The sequence below is a fragment of the Hyla sarda genome, chromosome 3 (genome assembly GCF_029499605.1).
Source record: "Hyla sarda isolate aHylSar1 chromosome 3, aHylSar1.hap1, whole genome shotgun sequence".
NCBI lineage: Eukaryota > Metazoa > Chordata > Amphibia > Anura > Hylidae > Hyla > Hyla sarda.
The window spans coordinates 358,080,718-358,098,526 of record NC_079191.1 but is presented as its reverse complement, the minus strand read 5'-3'; the positions used below and the strand labels follow the sequence as shown (position 1 = coordinate 358,098,526).

Sequence of the window (17,809 nt, the reverse complement as noted above, 5' to 3'; positions counted from 1 at the left end):
TCGCAGGGTCCTGTTGGTTGCCATGGCGGCAGGAGGCCACAGCAGCCTGCGAGGTCCAGCCATAGGCTGGATCGCACAGGCTGTATGTCAGTGTATACTGTGCTGCATGGTATAGAATAACATGTAAAAAAAAATAATAATAATAATTTAAATGCCCTTTCCCCAATAAAACCATGTATTTTCATTTTTAAAAAAAGCAAAAAAAAAACAAACTGCATAAACCTATACCTAATAGGTATCGCCACGTTTGTAATCACTTGAACAATAACATGATAATGTTATTTATCCTGCACGGTGAACGCCCTAAAATAAAAACAACAAAAAATACAAAAACGCTAATTTTGGTCCAAAATGTGAAAAAAAAGGTCATGCCTCGCGAAAATGGTACCAATAAAAATTACAGCTCATCCTGCAAATTAGCCCTCACACAATGGCGTCGGACAATAAATAAAAAAGTTATGGCCGTCAGAAAATCACCATGATCGTACCGATCCACTGAATAAAAATAAAATAACTTTTACCGCTATAGAACTTTTTTTTTTCACAATATTTTTGAGTTTTTCTCAAAAAATGCTGCATGAATCAACCAAAATTTTCCACTAAATATAAAGTACAAAATGTCACGAAAAAACAATCTCAGAATATCGTCGCGAAGCTTATCAAAGTTATTACCACCTTAAGAGACACATGCCAGATTAAAACAATTGAGGTTTGTCATTTAGGTAAAAACAGGCTGCGTCCTTAAGGGTTTAATGGAAATATGTCTTTTTTTCTAGGGACTTACTGTGTAACTATAACATGAATTTATTGAAAGTTACCGAATACATGTTAAAAATCCTTAAAAATTCGAGGATTTTTTATTTTATTTGACTATGCTACAGGGGCTGTAAAGTTAGTGTAGTTCATAATATAGTGTCTGTACCTGTGTGTGACGGTTTTCTTACAATTCTTATGTGATCTTCACCCCAATATTTATTTTTACCAGCATACAAAATGACTGTTGTCTCATATTTTTCCCAGGCTGCAATGCGGCCAAGACCTGACTCACTAGTCAGCTGATGACAGGGAGCCTGTCTGCTTCAATGGGTGGAGCGATCGCTTGGTGGGAGAGAGATCAATCTGCAACTAATGCAACAGCTGTAGGCACCCTGATTTAAAACCACAGGTCTTTTGAATGGATGCAGCTCATTTATGTTTCAATGGTGGGGTGGCTGATGTGTGGGAGGGAGGAAAATAGAATTATGGGATTTGTAGTCAAAAAAAGAAAAGTGGAACAGGAAATACCAATTCACAAACAGCTAGCCACAGTGTTATGGTAATCTCACCACATAGCCATTTAGCCCCAAGACAAGCGCAGATCCTTCCTAAGCATGTCCATTACTGTCTGCCAGGTACGTACGAAAATCACCTTATGGTGGATAACCCCTTTAACATGCTATGGATTGTCAATGAGGAGAAAAACCTCTGTTTAAGCAAATGCCACACAATGTAGTTTGAATGAATAAAAAATCTGCTATATGCCCTAAAATAGGTGCACCCCTAAAAGCCCCATGCTCATGGATTGCACTGCCAATAGTCACAGGAACTGAATGCAGAATATCTATAAGAGATCTGTTTTACCGGTGTCACTGTTATGTCACAATGTAGGACTGATGTACACAGTGCATCAAAGTACCTCTATAACCATTAATGACGTTTTAAGAAAGAGTGATGTCACTGGACAGGTGTAACAAACCTAGTGATGCAGGACCAAGAAGTCCTGAGCCATATGATTACTTAACATAGCATCATAATACAAGGACAGTGCATACAGTGATGTCATGTGCTGTGAAGGGAGAATATGCAATATACAGCAGTACTTGACACTCACAGCAGTATTTCCCAACCAGTGTGCCGCCAGTTGTTGCAAAACTACAAATCCCAGCATGCTGGGAATTGTTGCTTTTTTAACAGCTGTCAGCACCCTGGTTGGGAAACATTGCCCTATAGTTAAGCCTGTGAGATATCTGCATGTTTCATCTAGTCTTCTTTCCCTCTTTATTTTTCTGGCAAAACAATGCATAGAGCTCACGGCCTATAGCTTACAAATGTAAAGTAGTTTTTTCACCCCCTAAAAATACTTTCAAATGTTTTAAAATGGAGAAAAAACATGAAATATACTGGAGGTGATGGACTCTGGTGAACAACAATGCAGAAAATGTATTACATTTTTACATAGTTCATAAGGTTGAAAAAAGACCAGAGTCCATCAAGTTCAACCTACAGTATATCCCTAATGAGTCCTTACTGAGTTTATCCAGAAGATGGCAAAAAAAACGCATACTGGAGGTAAAAATTCCTCCCTGACTCCAAATATGGCAGTCAGCATAAATCCCCGGATCAACCTTCTGTCCCTATAAATCTAGAATCCATAACCTGTAATGTTCTTATTCTTCAAAAATGCATCCAGACCCCTTTTAAATTATTTTACCAAGTTAACCATGACCACCTCCTCAGGCAGAGAATTCTAGTCTCACTGCTCTTACAGTAAAGAACCCCCATCTGTGCTGGTGTAGAAACTTTAGAGGATGCCCCCTTGTTATAGATACAGTCCTGGGTATGAATAATGTTGGTCACTACAGCTATATTTATGGTTAACTGAGACTCCTAAATCCTTTACTACATCAGTCGTCCCAAGTGTTCTCCCATTTAATACATAATCCCAGCCCAGATTTTTCCTCCCCATGTGCATAACCTTACATTTATGAATGTTCAACCTCATCTACCACTTCCCAGCCCAAACCTCCAACCTATCCAGATCCATTTGTAATAGTGAATACACTGAAGAGACTAAAAAGAAGAGGAGCGCGATCCTAGTGTATTACCATTATAAGTGCAGGCAGAGTTTTCAATAAAATGTGCTCACCAGAGTTGGTTATGCTCAGAGCATAACATCTACATCAGCATATCAGTGGCGGGTCAGCAGCCCTGGAGCACCCGATCATCCAAGGAGGTCGGTCGGCAATAGTAGAATAAGTGGTTAAAAATGAATAATCTCCAAAAAAGGCGCTTCTCCCAATAAAAGGTTTTCTTTATTCCATCAAGGTAGACATAAAAAATTAGACTAAAAGGCAATTTCAACGCGTTTCTAGCTCAGACGGAGCTCTTTATGCAGGTCTTGATAAAGAGCTCAGTCCGAGCTAGAAACGCGTTGAAATTGCCATTTATTCTAATTTTTTATGTCTACCTTGATGGAATAAAGAAAACCTTTTATTGGGAGAAGCGCCTGTTTTTGGAGATTATTCTTTTTAACCACTTATTCATTTGTAATAGTGCACAGTCCTCTATAGTGTTTAGCGCTTTACAGAGTTTAGTATCATCTGCAAAGATTGTTACTTTACTATTCAACCCCCCTACAAGGTCATTAATAAATATATTAAATAGAATAGGACCCAAGACGGACCCCTGTGGTACCCCACTAGTAAGCATAGGTTCACACCACGAAATTTCCGCCTGCAATTCCGCTTCGAAATTGCAGGCAGAAATTCCGCTTACTAAAATGTATAGTATAGTGAATGGGTTTTTGTTCACAAATTCACACTTCGGAATTTGTGAATGGAAAATCTGCTTGAAAATTTCTGCCTGGAAAATTGCATTGCTCATTCTTCTGGCGGAAATACTCGCGGAACACATTACAGTCTATTGGAGACTGCAGTGTCCGTGTGGTCCTAGTGCCGACTGATTCACGCCCCCTCCCATAGGCTTGCATTGAGGGGCGGAGCGTGATGTCACACGGGGGCGGAGGCGTGACGTCACACGCCGCAGGCCCTGTGATCATCGGTAATCAGACCCGGAGCGAACACGCTCCGGGACTGATTACAAACGGGGTGCCGCGTGCAAGATCCTGGGGGTCCCCAGCAGCGGGACTCCCGCGATCAGGCATCTTATCCCCTATCCTTTGGATACGGGATAAGATGTCTAAGCACCGGAGAACCCCTTTAAAGAACATTTTGGGGTTAGTTTTACTCTCTTTGGCAATGAGTCTTTCTGTCTATTATTGTTTTTTTTACATATTTTACATTTTTATCTATAGCTTTTTAATCCTTCTTCACTGCCGTCCTTTTTTTAGTAGTTTAACGCCTTAAGGACCAGGCCATTTTATACCTTAGGACCAGAGCGTTTTTTGCACATCTGACCACTGTCACTTTAAACATTAATAACTCTGCAATGCTTTTAGTTATCATTCTGATTCCAAGATAGTTTTTTCGTGACATATTCTACTTTAACATAGTGGTAAAATTTTGTGGCAACTTGCATCCTTTCATAGTGAAAAATCCCCAAATTTGTTGAAAAAAAAATAAAATTTAGCATTTTTCTAACTTTGAAGCTCTCTGCTTGTAAGGAAAATGGATATTCAAAATAAATTTTTTTGGGTTCACATATACAATATGTCTACTTTATGTTTGCATCATAAAATTGACGTGTTTTTACTTTTGGAAGACATCAGAGGGCTTCAAAGTTCAGCAGCAATTTTCCAATTTTTCACAAAATTTTCAAACTCACTATTTTTCAGGGACCAGTTCAGGTTTGAAGTGGATTTGAAGGGTCTTCATGTTAGAAATACCCCACAAATTACCCCATTATAAAAACTGCACCCCCCAAAGTATTCAAAATGACATTCAGTCAGCGTTTTAACCCTTTAGGTGTTTCACAGGAATAGCAGCAAAGTGAAGGAGAAAATTCACAATCTTAATTTTTTACACTCGCATGTTCTTGTAGACCCAATTTTTTAATTTTTACAAGGGGTAAAAGGAGAAAATGTATACTATATATATTTGTAGCCCAATTTCTCTCGAGTAAGTACATACCTCATATGTCTATGTAAATTGTTCGGCGGGCTCAGAAGCGACAAGGGGATTTTGGAGAGTATGTTTTTCTGAAATGGTTTTTGGGGGGCATGTTGCATTTAGGAAGCCCCTATGGTGCCAGAACAGCAAAAAAAAATCACATGCCATACCATTTTGGAAACTAGACCCCTTTTTTTCACTAAAATGTGTTTCCCTCCAAAGTTCACATTTTTGCAAGGGTTAATAGCAGAAAAGCCCCCCCCAAAATTTGTAACCCCATCTCTTCTGAGTATGGAGGTACCCCATAAGTTGACCTGAAGCGCACTGCGGGCAAACTACAATGCTCAGAAGAGAAGGAGTCATATTTGGCTTTTTGAGAGCAAATTTTGCTCAGGGGGCATGTCGCATTTAGGAAGCCGCTATGGTGCCAGGACAGCAAAAAAAAAAACACATGGCATCACATTTTGGAAACTAGACCCCTTGGGGAACGTAACAAGGGGTAAAGTGAACCTTAATACCCCACAGGGGTTTCACCACTTTGGCATATGTAAACAAAAATAAAAAATGTTTACCTAAAATGCTTGGTTTCCCAAGAATTTTACATTTTTACAAAGGGTTAAAGCAGAAATTACCCCCCAAAATTTGAAGCCCAATTTCTCCCGATTCAGAAAACACCCCATATGGGGGTGAAAAGTGCTCTGCTGGCGCACTACAGGTCTCAGAAGAGGAGTCACATTTTGGCTTTTTGGAAGCAAATTTTGCTCTGGGGGCATACCGCATTTAGGAAGCCCCTATGGTGCCAGGACAACAAAAAAAAAAACACATGGCATCAGATTTTGGAAACTAGACCCCTTGGGGAACGTAACAAGGGGTAAAGTGAACCTTAATACCCCACAGGGGTTTCACCACTTTGGCATATGTAAAAAAAAAATTTCACTAAAATGTGTGTTCCCCCCAAATTTCAAATTTTTGCAAGGGTTAATAGTAGAAAAGACCCCCCAAAATGTGTAACCCCATCTCTTTTGAGTATGGAGGTACCCCATAAGGGGACGTCAAGTGCACTGCAGGGGCGCCACAATGCTCAGAAGAGAAGGAGTCACATTTGCAAACTTTGCTGAAATGGGGGGGACATGTCGCATTTAGGAAGCCCCTATGGTGCCAGGACAGCAAAATACCCCCCACATGGCATACCATTTTGGAAACTAGACCCCTTGAGGAACGTAACAAGGGGTACAGTGAGCATTTACCCCCCACTAGTGTCTGTCAGATCTTTGGAACAGTGGGCTGTACAAAAATTTTTATTTGCACAGCCCACTGTTCCAAAGATCTGTCAGACACCAGTGGGGGGTAAATTCTCACTGCACCCCTCATTACATTCCGTGAGGGGTGTAGTTTCCGGAATGGGGTCACAAATTTTGGGGGGCTTTTTTCCCTTTTACCTCTTGTCAAAATGAAAAGTATAGGGCAACACCAGCATGTTAGTGTAAAAAATTAATTTTTTTACACTAACATGCTGGTGTAGACCCCAACTTCACCTTTTCATAAGGGGTGAAAGGAGAAAAAGCCCCCCAAAATTTGTTAGGCAATTTCTCCCGAATACGGTGATACCCCATATGTGACCCTATACTGTTGCCTTGAAATACGACAGGGCTCCAGAGTGAGAGCGCCATGTGCATTTGAGGCCTAAATTAGGGATTTGCATAGGGGTGGGCATAGGGGTATTCTACGCCAGTGATTCCCAAACAGGGTGCGTCTAGCTGTTGCAAAACTCCCAGCATGCTTGGACAGTCACCGGCTGTCCGGCAATACTGGGAGTTGTTGTTTTGCAACAGCTGGAGGCTCCATTTTGGAAACAGTGGCGTACCAGACGTTTTTCATTTTTATTGGGGAGGGGGGCTGTGTAGGGGTATGTGTATATGTAGTGTTTTTTACTTTTTATTTCATTTTGTGTTAGTGTAGTGTAGTGTTTTTAGGGTACAGTCACACGGGCGGGGGATTACAACGAGTTTCCCGCTGCAAGTTTGAGCTGCAGCGCAAAATTTGCTGCATCGCAAACTTGCAGCCTACTCACTGTAAGCCCCCTGCCCATGTGAATGTACCCTGTACATTCACAGGGGGGGACGGGACCTCCAGCTGTTGCAAAACTACAACTCCCAGCATGCACGGTCTATCAGTGCATGCTGGTAGTTATAGTTTGGCAACAGCTGGAGGCACACGGGTTGGGAAACACTGAGTTAGGAAACAATGTTTCCCAACCAGTGTGACTCCAGTTGTTGCAAAACCACAACTCCCAGCATGCCCAGACAGCCGAAGGGCATATTGGGAGTAGTGGTTACGCAACAGCTGGAGGAGAACAGTTTGGGGACCACTGTGTAGTGGTGTCCAAGCTGTAGCCCTCCAGATGTTGCAAAACTACAACTCCCAGTATGCCAAAACTGTCCAGGCATGCTGGTAGTTGTAGTTCTGCAACATCTGAAGGGCCAGATGTTACAGAACTACAACTCCCAGCATGCCTGCACAGTAAGGGCATGCTGAGGATGTGTAGTTTTGCAACATCTGGAAGGGCACAGTGGTCTCCAAACTGTGGACCTCCAGATGTTGCAAAACTGCAACTCCCAGCATGCCCAGACGCTAAGGGCTGTCTGGGCATACTGGGAGTTGTAGTATACAGGGTCCCATTACAGCAATGCATGTCGCTTTACGGCGACGTGCATTGCTGTAAAGGGCCCGACCGCGGCTGAAGAGGAACTCACCTGTCGCCGCCGCCGTCTTCATCGCCGGGATCCGGGTCTTCAGGGACGAGGTAAGTACCGGGGCCGGTCCCCAGCACTCCCCCGTCCCCCGCCGCGTCCTCCAGTCTTCCTCCCGTCCTCTCCGTACTTCCAAGGGCCGGGCAGGACGGGAGGAAGTAACCTCCCCCTGCGATTGGTCGGTTAGCTAACCGACGGATCGCAGGGGATAGGAGGAGGTGGAAGGCTTGCCACCTCACTCCTATATTTTAGCATGGTCCTGGCTGTCTGTGACAACCGGGATCATGCAAAATTACCGGGCGGTCAGGTCCCAGAGACCCGATCAGCCCGGTATTGCCGCAAATCGCTGGCGCGATTTCACCGGCCATTTGACATGGGATCCGCTTCCGATCTCTGCCCGGCACGCGGCAGAGACTGGAGAAACACCAGGACGTTCTGGAACGTCCTTGGTCCTTAAAGCCCAGGGTGCGGGGACATTCCAGAACGTCCTTGGTCCTTAACTGGTTAAATGCTTTTATTTTTGTCGTTTATTGCCCCCTTAACATTTGTATTCATCCATATTTGTTTTCTTTTATTTCTGACCGTTTTATTCCCATAAGGTATATTCCTCTTACAGTGAGAATTTAAGAATTTCTTGTTTTTCAGGACATTCTCCCTTCCTAAACGTCATTGTTTTTGTGCCCCTCGAAAGATTCCCTTATTGAAGAACAAGTTATAATGTATTATATTGTGATCGCTATTTCCTAGATATCCTTCGACTTGCACATTAATTACTCTATCAGGACTGTTGGATAATATTAAGTCTAGTAGGGCGCCCCCTCTGGTTGGGCCCTGCACAATTTGGGACAGATAATTGTCTTTAGATATAGTCAGAAACCTGTTTCCTTTATGAGACTGACAGGTCTCAGTCTCCCAGTTTATATCAGGATAGTTAAAGTCCCCCATTATTATCACCTCGTTCTGATTTGCTGCCTTGTTTATTTGCCTCAGTAATTGATCTTCTGCTTCTTCCATTATGTTTGGGGGTTTATAACAAACCCCTATCAGAATCTTTTTTTTTTTTTATCTCCATATATTTCTACTCATAATGACTCCACATTATCGTTTCCCTCCCATATATCCTCCCGTCCTCAGACTTGATTTCACATAAAGACAAACTCCTCCCCCTTTCCATTTTGTCTGATCCTTCCTGAATAGACTATAACCCTGTATGTTGACCGCCCAGTCACAGGTATCATCCAACCAAGTCTCTGTTATACCCACTATGTCATAATTCTCCTCGGACATCAACCACTCCAGTTCCTCTGTATTATTGGACAGACTTCTGGTATTAGTCAACATGCAATTCAAAGGTGTATGTTTTTTCTTCTTATGAAGCCTACCCCTATTAACTATTCTAACCCCTCCCTCCGCTCCACCCCCAGGGATATTAATAAGTCCCCCCTCTATCTACACTATCTTCCCCCTCTATGTTGTAGGTTCCCTCCCCCAGTCCCTAGTTTAAACACTCCTCCACCCTTTTAGCCAGCTTTTTCGCAAGCACAGCTGCACCCTAGCCCGTCCCTACAGTAGAGCCGGTATCCGACAGCGAAGTCGGCCCAGTTCTCCATGAACCCAAACCGCTCCTTCCTACACCAGGTTCTGAGCCACTTGTTTACCTCCCTAATCTCTCGCTGCCTCTCTGGTGGGGCTCGTGGTACAGGTAATATTTCAGAAAATATTCTCTTGGAGATCCTTGCCTTAAGCTTGCGGTTTAAGTCTCTGAAATCATTTTAAAGGACACTCCACCTACCTCTTACTTTGTCATTGGTGCCAATATGTACCATGACTGCTGGGTCCTCTCCAGCCCCACCCAGCAACCTGTCAATCCGATCCATGATGTGCCGAACTTGAGCGCCAGGAAGACAACACACTGTTCGGCGATCCCGGTCTTTGTGACAGATCGCCCTGTCTGTCCCCCTAATAATCGAGTCCCCCACTACCCGTACCTGTCTGGCCTGCCCTGCACTCCTCCCTCCTTACTGGAGCACACACCCCTCTGGCTGTCAGAGGCAGAGTCCTGGTGCAGTACTGCTAGCTCTGAAATGGCATCCCCCTCATCTGCCAACCGAGCAAACTTTTTGGCGTGTGCCAGATCAGGACTAGCTTCCCTGACACTTTTCCTCTGCTCTGTTTTCTAACTGTAATCCAGCTAGCTGCCTGACTATCCTGCACCTCCGTCCCACTATCCTTCCCCACCTCTACCCCAGAGAGTACTTGGTCAGTGAGCAGGAGACTCCTCTCCAAGTTGTCAATGCGTCTCGGTGTTGCCAGTTGCTCCTCTAGATCCAGGATCTGGGCTTCCAAATGAACAAATCGCACACATTTCACACAACAATATGCACCCTCAAACTGCTGTTCAAGGATTACATACATTGCGCAAGATGCACACTGGACTGCCTTTTCCAACATGGATGCCATACTAGATTTGGGGATTGCAAAAATTAACAGTAAAAAAACAAATATTTCAATTAAACTCCCTGAATTTTAAGTCCCTTAATTTTAAGTCCCTCTCACTTTTATACTTACACTCACTTGTATACTTCACACTCTTGTATACAGACACACAATTGCTTGGTGTACTTGCTTTTATAGTTACCAGACACTACCTCTCTCTTCTACTGCCTAGATGTGAATGCAGGCAGTATACATTTTATATTACATTTTAATTATTTATTTTTACATTTTGACTCCTATGAAAGCCATTTGTATGGATTGGAAAGGATGCAGGTTAGACACATTACAGGAGATTTACTAATACCCCCAGGGCAGCATGTATTCTATTCTTTCATACTTCAGCAGGATGGGTTCACTGCCAAAGAATATGGTGCCAGAAGTGAACGCAAAATCTCTGGCATTTTGTATGCTTTATTTGAGGAGCAGTGTAGGTAATAATAACTTAGTAGAGATTTGATCAGAGATTCCTTCATGTGGTTAATTTAAAAAAAATAGATTGTAATCCGAGGGTGTAAGGTATTGGGAAATATACTCCAAAAAATATTTTGTAAAAATGAATGACTATATGTGGGGCAAATCCGGAAAATACCATTGGAAGTAAGGGACCTGATCAGTGACATTGTTTTCGACCTCTTTATTTTACCCCAAAAGTAGATAAAGTCAAAGGCCCTTTTTGCTTTTTTTCTGGCACATTTGGATGTGCTCGAGAAACAAAAATGATACAGCAGTTTCAAAAACTTCTTTTAATAGTACTTTCGGGTAAGGCTGGGTATCACTGCATTTGTGTTTTCGTTTAATGTGTACGTTTTATACACTTGAAGGAAAAAAAAAAAGATATATGCTAACAGATGCCAAAAACAAATTCTGTTGTACACTATACAGCAGAATCTGTTTCCTATTGACTTGCATTATGGGGAAAAAAATAGATTGCAACTAATACAGTTTTTTTGTTTTTTTTTGCCATATACTATACTGTAGTTGACTAAGTTTCTGTAATAAACAGTAAAGCGTAAACAGAAACAGTGTTAACCCATCCTTGGCCAGATATTGGTAACTTGTACAGCTTCGGAGGCTTGAATTTCAGCTTTTGATGGCTGTTGTACTGTGACATTACTGTCTCTCAGAATGGCTGAGCTTGGTTTTTCACAGAGCTATAGTCAATTGTATTTCCGCGCTCAAATGTGAAGTCCCAAGGGACCCTTTATTTGCCTTAATAGTGCTTTAGCCCTACTAATTTTCTGACATGTCTTATTGAACTGTCAAAACATTTCAAAAATAGAGAACCATTTTAAGGAGCTGTTCACATCACCTTTTTGACTCTACGTCACAACTATACCACGGATCTATCGGAATCAAAAAGGAATGCTGATGTATTCCACAGTGTGCCGGCAAGGTTCAGAAAGTCAAATGCTATGTATTTGTGACTCCACTGTTTGCTGCAATTACTTTTCTCTTTACCTTATTCTTTTTCTGTTATACATATCATCAAAATCCAGTAATACATGTGATCATACACCCACATTTGTGCATAGACATGAAACAAGACCTTTTAGCACTTTACTCCTCCAACTGGAAATGGTAACTCCATATGCAGAGATAGACGCACAAAAGACTCACTTGGAATGCTAAAAGGTCTTGTTTTATGTCTGTTCACAAAAGTGGGTGTATGTTCGTATTTTATTATTGGATTTTGATGATATCTATCACCGAAAAAGAATAAGATACAAAGAAAAGTAATTGCAGCAAATAGTGGTGCACCATGTTGTGATTTGTGTGTTATTTGAGGAATAGAAAATAATACTACTCTTTTATGTCTCGTGTTTAAAAATATATACCAATGTAAATCCGTCAAAACATAGTCAAGAGAAGACTACATTTGGCCTGTTTATCCCTTTGGGAACACTGTGATAAATGTCAAAACAACTTTTTTTTTGAACAGCCCTTAAAGGGGTACTCCACCCCTGGACATCTTATCTCCTATCCAAACAATAGGGGATCAGATGTCTGATCACGGGGGTCTGGCTGCTGAGACACACACCCCCAGCACCACCCCACCCCCGTGCTCTCTGGGCAGCACCTGGGCATTCTGAACTTTTTTGTTTGAGCGATCGTGACGTCATGCCATGCCCCCTCTATTTATGTTGTTATTATGACGAGTGACCACAGCCGTCATGCCCTCTCCCATAGACATAAATGAAGGGGTGTGTGATGCCACAGCAATCCGAACTCAGCATTTTGAACAAAAAAGTTCAGAATGCTGGGGTGCTGCCCGTAGATCGTGGGGGATCCCAGTGGCCATCCTTTGAATAGGGGATAAGATGTTCAGGGGCAGAGTACCTCTTTCAAGCAGAAGAACAGGGTTGTAAATAAACACACTGCTGAATAGGGCTAGTCATCAGGATTCCAGACATACCTTATATAAGAAGCCTTTTGTTATTATGCTAATTAAACTCTAAAGCCCATGGGGTGTTTCCTATAATGGCATGAACCCAGGTAGATCCAGCCCATGTCCTCATATCATCTCCCACTGGCCTGCTTGCATCTGCGTACCACTTTTGACAGCCTTTAGATAAAGAGGACCTAGAATGACTTACCTTGTCTCTTGGTGTGCTGGGGAACACCCCCTGGGCTTTTGCATAGTCATTTCACCACTGGAAAGGACTATAGAGACGATAAAGCTATAACCAATATCATGATTACTTAAACCCCTTAAGAAAATTGGACGTAAATGTACGTCCTGGTGCCCTTGTACTTAACGCACCAGGACGTACATTTATGTCCTTCAGTGGTTAGAGTCTAAGAAGCGAGCGCATGACAGAGGGGCGTCTCAGCATGAGGGGGCGGGGCTATGTTGTCACAAGCTCCAGGCGCCGGCTCCAGCGTCCGGGACAGTTTGTTCCAAACGCTGAGCAGCGGAGTACCCCTTTAACCATCCATAAGTCACTGCATCCCTCTATAATCCACTATATTATTAAGGTTATTAGGCAGCACATTCTGTGTTTCAGGGATTGTTCTATTGTGGATTAGTGCATCTCTTCAGTATTCTCCAGTGCAGCATTTTCACTGGCATCCACTTCATTATCACTTGCCTCCATTGTGCTGGAAGGGTTATCTGGGAGACTTCTGCATGTGCTGCTGTTTGTGGCAATGTCTCATGATTTAAAGATGATGCATAAAGAGAGTAAGTGATGAAATTAAATTTCCTCTTACCGTACTGCCCAGAGAGACTGTGCGCCAACTGCAAGCAACAACACTCCTCGATTGCAACAGACAATTGTGAATTCCTCGGTGCACGGTTATAATTGTTCTGGGAAAGATTTGTTACTCGCAGGCTTTAATTTTATTCATTTTCTGTTATGTTTAATAGCTGCTACCTCATCTGCTCCCATTCAGACAAGCTATTTTGTCATGACCTTCAGTCATCTTCCTCTTCGGGGAATAATTGCATCGTCAGTTAATGTTGAAAATATAGGCGTGCAAGCTCACGTAAACCGCTGCCTCAACCTGGGACTTGCAGGATATCAACCTCCGACTGATTTTGTCTTATGATTTATGCTTTCAATGGGTAGCAGAGCTGAGGTAAACCAAGCTGAAGCCTGCTCCCAATCCTACACCTGCCCCACACATTTCATTACCAGTGTTTCCTTTATTAAATAGTTTTGGAGAGGACCCTACATTGTTTAAAGGAGGTATGGATGATTGCAAAAAGAAAAAATCTGGTTTTGTTTTCCCCAGAGACAGTGCCACTCTTGTCTTTGGTTTGTATCTGGTACTGCAGCTCAGAATCACGGGGCTATGAAACACGGATAGGCTCCTTTATTACAATGACCTATAATTTACTCAAAAACCCTGTAGCACTCAGAGGGGAAGTGTACTAATGCATTCAACAGACAAGTATTGTACATATGCTTTTTTTTTTTTTTTTGCTCAAAAAACACACAATACACAATGTTTTTTACAAAACCATTAATAAATTCCACTCATAGTTTTAGAACTAGCTTGGAATAGAGTTTCGAGTTACCAGGGGGGGGGGGGGGGGGGGTTCCCAGTGACTTCTCCATGCTCTTGGCTTGATTGGCTGATCTTTGACAATGTATGTAAGACATGGAGAAACTATAGTGGGTGCTAGCTGTTACAGCTGACAATTACCCTTTAACCCCCAATATGCACTTTGGGGGTGAAACATTTTGTACCCCTGAAACATGATTGTGGGGAGTTTCTGAGTTGTCATGGCATCAGAGCCTAGAGAAAGCCTTCAGGCCGGCCCTGGTAGTACTCCCTGACATTGAAAATAGGACATTTTTTTTGTTGTTGTTCCCAACGTCATCTGTTTGGAGATTTCCTGTCCCTCCATAATCAGCAGGTTCAGACAACTTTTTCTGTGTATTGGGAGGTGGGGGGGGGGCAGTGGGGCTTTATACCTGTACCGCTTTTGACAAACCAGTGGTTGTTTTATTGTTTTTGGTGACACTTGCCATTTACTATATATACACACGAAATGTAAATTGTGGTGTTCTAATTTATTTGATGTGCTATGTGCCATGTCGTATATTATATGGTCATTATTTGGTATATTGGGCCTATTTTCTGAAAACTATTGCAAACAAGAACTGAATGTGTTACCTTAGCAACCAATCAGAATTCGGCTTCTGTCTTTTTCAAAGCCAGTCTGAGAGTGATCAAATTGGCTGGTATGGGTGACACCTCCAGTTTTCATGCATTAGGCCCATTGGGATTTAGGTTTGGTGTTTGTTAACATGTTTTATTGGCAATACCATGAAGGCATCACTATTATTAGACATCATGTCTGCTTGTGTTCCATATTGAGAAGAATCATTACCTTGCTCAATTCCTTAGTGCAGAAAGCAGACATCTGCTCCTAAACACATATCTGTAGGCACCTGGCAGCTTCAGATAACGTTACGTGGAGAGTATCTAAAAGAATGTATAGCAGTGAAGGCCCCGGCACGTGATCCAGCTCCGAATAACATCAGTCATCCTGAAGAAATGCTATCAGATTACCAATTTTTGTGTAAACCTGTAGACACTGATATTTTCTGTTAGGACCTGTTCGTCCTAATTCTTCTGAAGGTTATGGGAATCTTGTCACAGCAGTGTAAATATTCTCTCAACGTCTTACATCTTTTCTTTTCGTAGGTCTCCCTTCAAGTACCAGTTCTGATCTGTCAGTGAGCACGGGACCAGAACCACCAGAGCCCACCTCTCCAACACTAACCCGCTCCACCAGAACAAAAGTTTCTGGAAAGCTCCGACGCTCTGCCAGTGCTGTCAGCAAATCTTCCAATTGAAGCACTTTTTATACTGAACTCTAGTGAAGAGCTGTTTTTAATCTATAAAAGAAAAAAAAAGATAAAAATATATATAAATATATGACTTTGCACCTGTGAATATAACTTTTTAAAAAAGGACGAGCTGTGCAATGTTGTAATGTGTGTCTAAAGGGGCAGGACCCCCCTGGGCAGGTTGTTCGTAAACCATCCATTAGGCACTGAGGTATGATGCAACTATGGTTGTAACACTGATGATGGCAAGAGGACTGTCTGACAAAGCGTAATGATGCAACAGCACCAAAGGACAAGAGAGCACATAAGCAACAAGCAGGAAGCACAACAACACTTCTTGCAAGGCATTTAGGATGTAATTGCCGCACATTGTTACGGCTGTCTGTGTAACACTTTCACTGCTGGGAAGTGGAACAGAGGGCACACTTAACAATGCTTTGATGCTGCGTCTTAAGAGGCCACGTGTATTTAAACTTCTCTTAACCTGGGTTCCTTTCAGAACAGGCTGCAGAGTGGATCTGTGGGAACGGGGCCTTTAAATGTCTTTTGTTTTGTTTTTTTACCAATGGTGTGTATAGAAGAAGGAAGAAAATATATCATTTTAATCATCTGCAGAGATCTAGGCCCACAATTTTACAGCTTAAAGGGGTACTCCGCGGCCCCAGCGTTCGGAACACTTGGAGCGGGCGGCGGGGGTCGTGGCATCATTGCCACAACCCTCAAGACGTCACACCACGCACGTTCAATGCAAGTCTATGGGAGGGGGCGTGGCGAATGCCACGCCCCCTCCCATAGTCTTGCATTGAAGGGCGTGACCATGACGTCACGACCCCTGCTGCCCGCACCCAGCATTCTAAACGAGCGCCGGGTGCTGCAGAGAGATTGCGGGGGTCCCCAGCTGCAGGACCCCCCACGATCAGACATCTTATCCCCTATCCTTTGCATAGGAGATAAGATGTCTAGAGAAAATGCCAGTATGTAGAAATTTTAAGGAAAAAATCCTCCTTTTATAGGGGTTTTGCAGTAGTTTAAAAAAAAGAAGAATTAGTACAAGTTGTAACCAGGATTAGAAAAAATTTTTTTAACATCCTGAGATTTTCTGTCTATGCATTTCCTGTCTATATGGTCACATGCTTTGTTCACATGATGCTGCAGTTAGTGGCCTCAGCAGTCTCTTACTGCATGATCGGCACGTGACTGCTGACACCATTGATTGGCTGCGGCATCATGTGTACAATGTAACCTCTTCACAGCACTTCTGGCTGGCAAGATTGGAGAAATGGCACATTTAGGTTTTGAGTAAAGTTAGTGATTTTTTGTTTTTTCCCACCCCAGTTCCAACCTGTACCAAATTTTTTTTAAACTACCCAAAAAAATCTTTAAGGCTCTCACCAAACACAAACAGTTTTGTGGCAGTTTTTCTTGCAGTTTTTTGAGCAATAATAAGGATCGGATACAAAAAGAAGAAAAAAAATATAAAGAACAAACTTAAAGTGTACCTCCAATGCATTCTTACATTTTTTGAAGCACTGCGCCCCCCCGATGCTTATTCGGCACCGGAATGGCTTTCCAAATGCCAAGTCTCCCCGCCTGCATTATGACGTGGAGCTTCCCACTTGGGTCTTACACTGGAAACTGGTTCTATGGAGCCGGAATCTTCATTTCATAATTCATTTTAATATACAGCCGGCAGAAGGTGAACTCAGGAAGCTATTCTGACACTGGATTTAAAATTAAAAACTATTTAGAAAAATTACTGTGATGTTTTTTTGTTTTTTTTTATAAAAGCACTGGAGGTACACTTTAACCTCTCTTTTATATCCACTTCTGTATTCAACTGTATAAACTGCAATGAAAACTGACACTGAGACTGCATGTGTGATTTTAGAAGATGCCATAAGTGGGGGCCCATCAGTTTCAAAATCATTTAAATCACAACCCCTTTACAGCTAGTCTGAGATTTACGGTATATCACTGAATTTTTTTTTATGCAGTTCTTAAAAACTCATGAATGACATATCCTGAAGATGCTTTATAGGTGGACTTCTTTAGACCATTTCCGATTAAGTGTAAGATGACTGCATTTCTGGGTCAGTATTATGGCTGCCAGGTGTGCACGAGGAAAGAATGGAGGATGGCACTCACCCAGATGGAAGCTTCAAATATTCTTTATTATACAAACACGATGGCGGTGTCAGGCAGGTGAACAGACAGGAACACAGAGGGTCTCCTCGGCGTTCCTGTCTGTTCACCTGCCTGACACTGCCACCGTGTTTGTATAATAAAGAATATTTGAAGCTTCCATCTGGGTGAGTGCCATCCTCCATTCTTTCCTCGTGCACATTTGGATTTGTCTAACAGTCTTTGGATTGAGCGCCGCAAGATTTGGTTTTGCTTCGCATTTCCACCTGTAGCTGTCTTACAAATTACCGTA

General features: G+C 42.5%; 1 protein-coding gene across 4 annotated transcripts in view; it reads left to right on the top strand.

Moving 5' to 3' along the window:
* RALGAPA2 (Ral GTPase activating protein catalytic subunit alpha 2) overlaps positions 1–17,523 on the top strand; it is a 312,968-nt gene extending 295,445 nt beyond the window's left edge. For 3 of the 4 annotated variants that reach the window (XM_056567643.1, XM_056567642.1, XM_056567641.1), the window contains one exon: positions 15,230–17,523. In XM_056567643.1, coding sequence (XP_056423618.1) covers positions 15,230–15,381 — 152 coding nt within the window. In that variant the 3' untranslated portion in view covers positions 15,382–17,523. The remainder of the gene's footprint in view (positions 1–15,229) is intronic. The other variant, XM_056567644.1, reaches the window with a different exon arrangement.
* Positions 17,524–17,809: the final 286 nt, after the last annotated feature.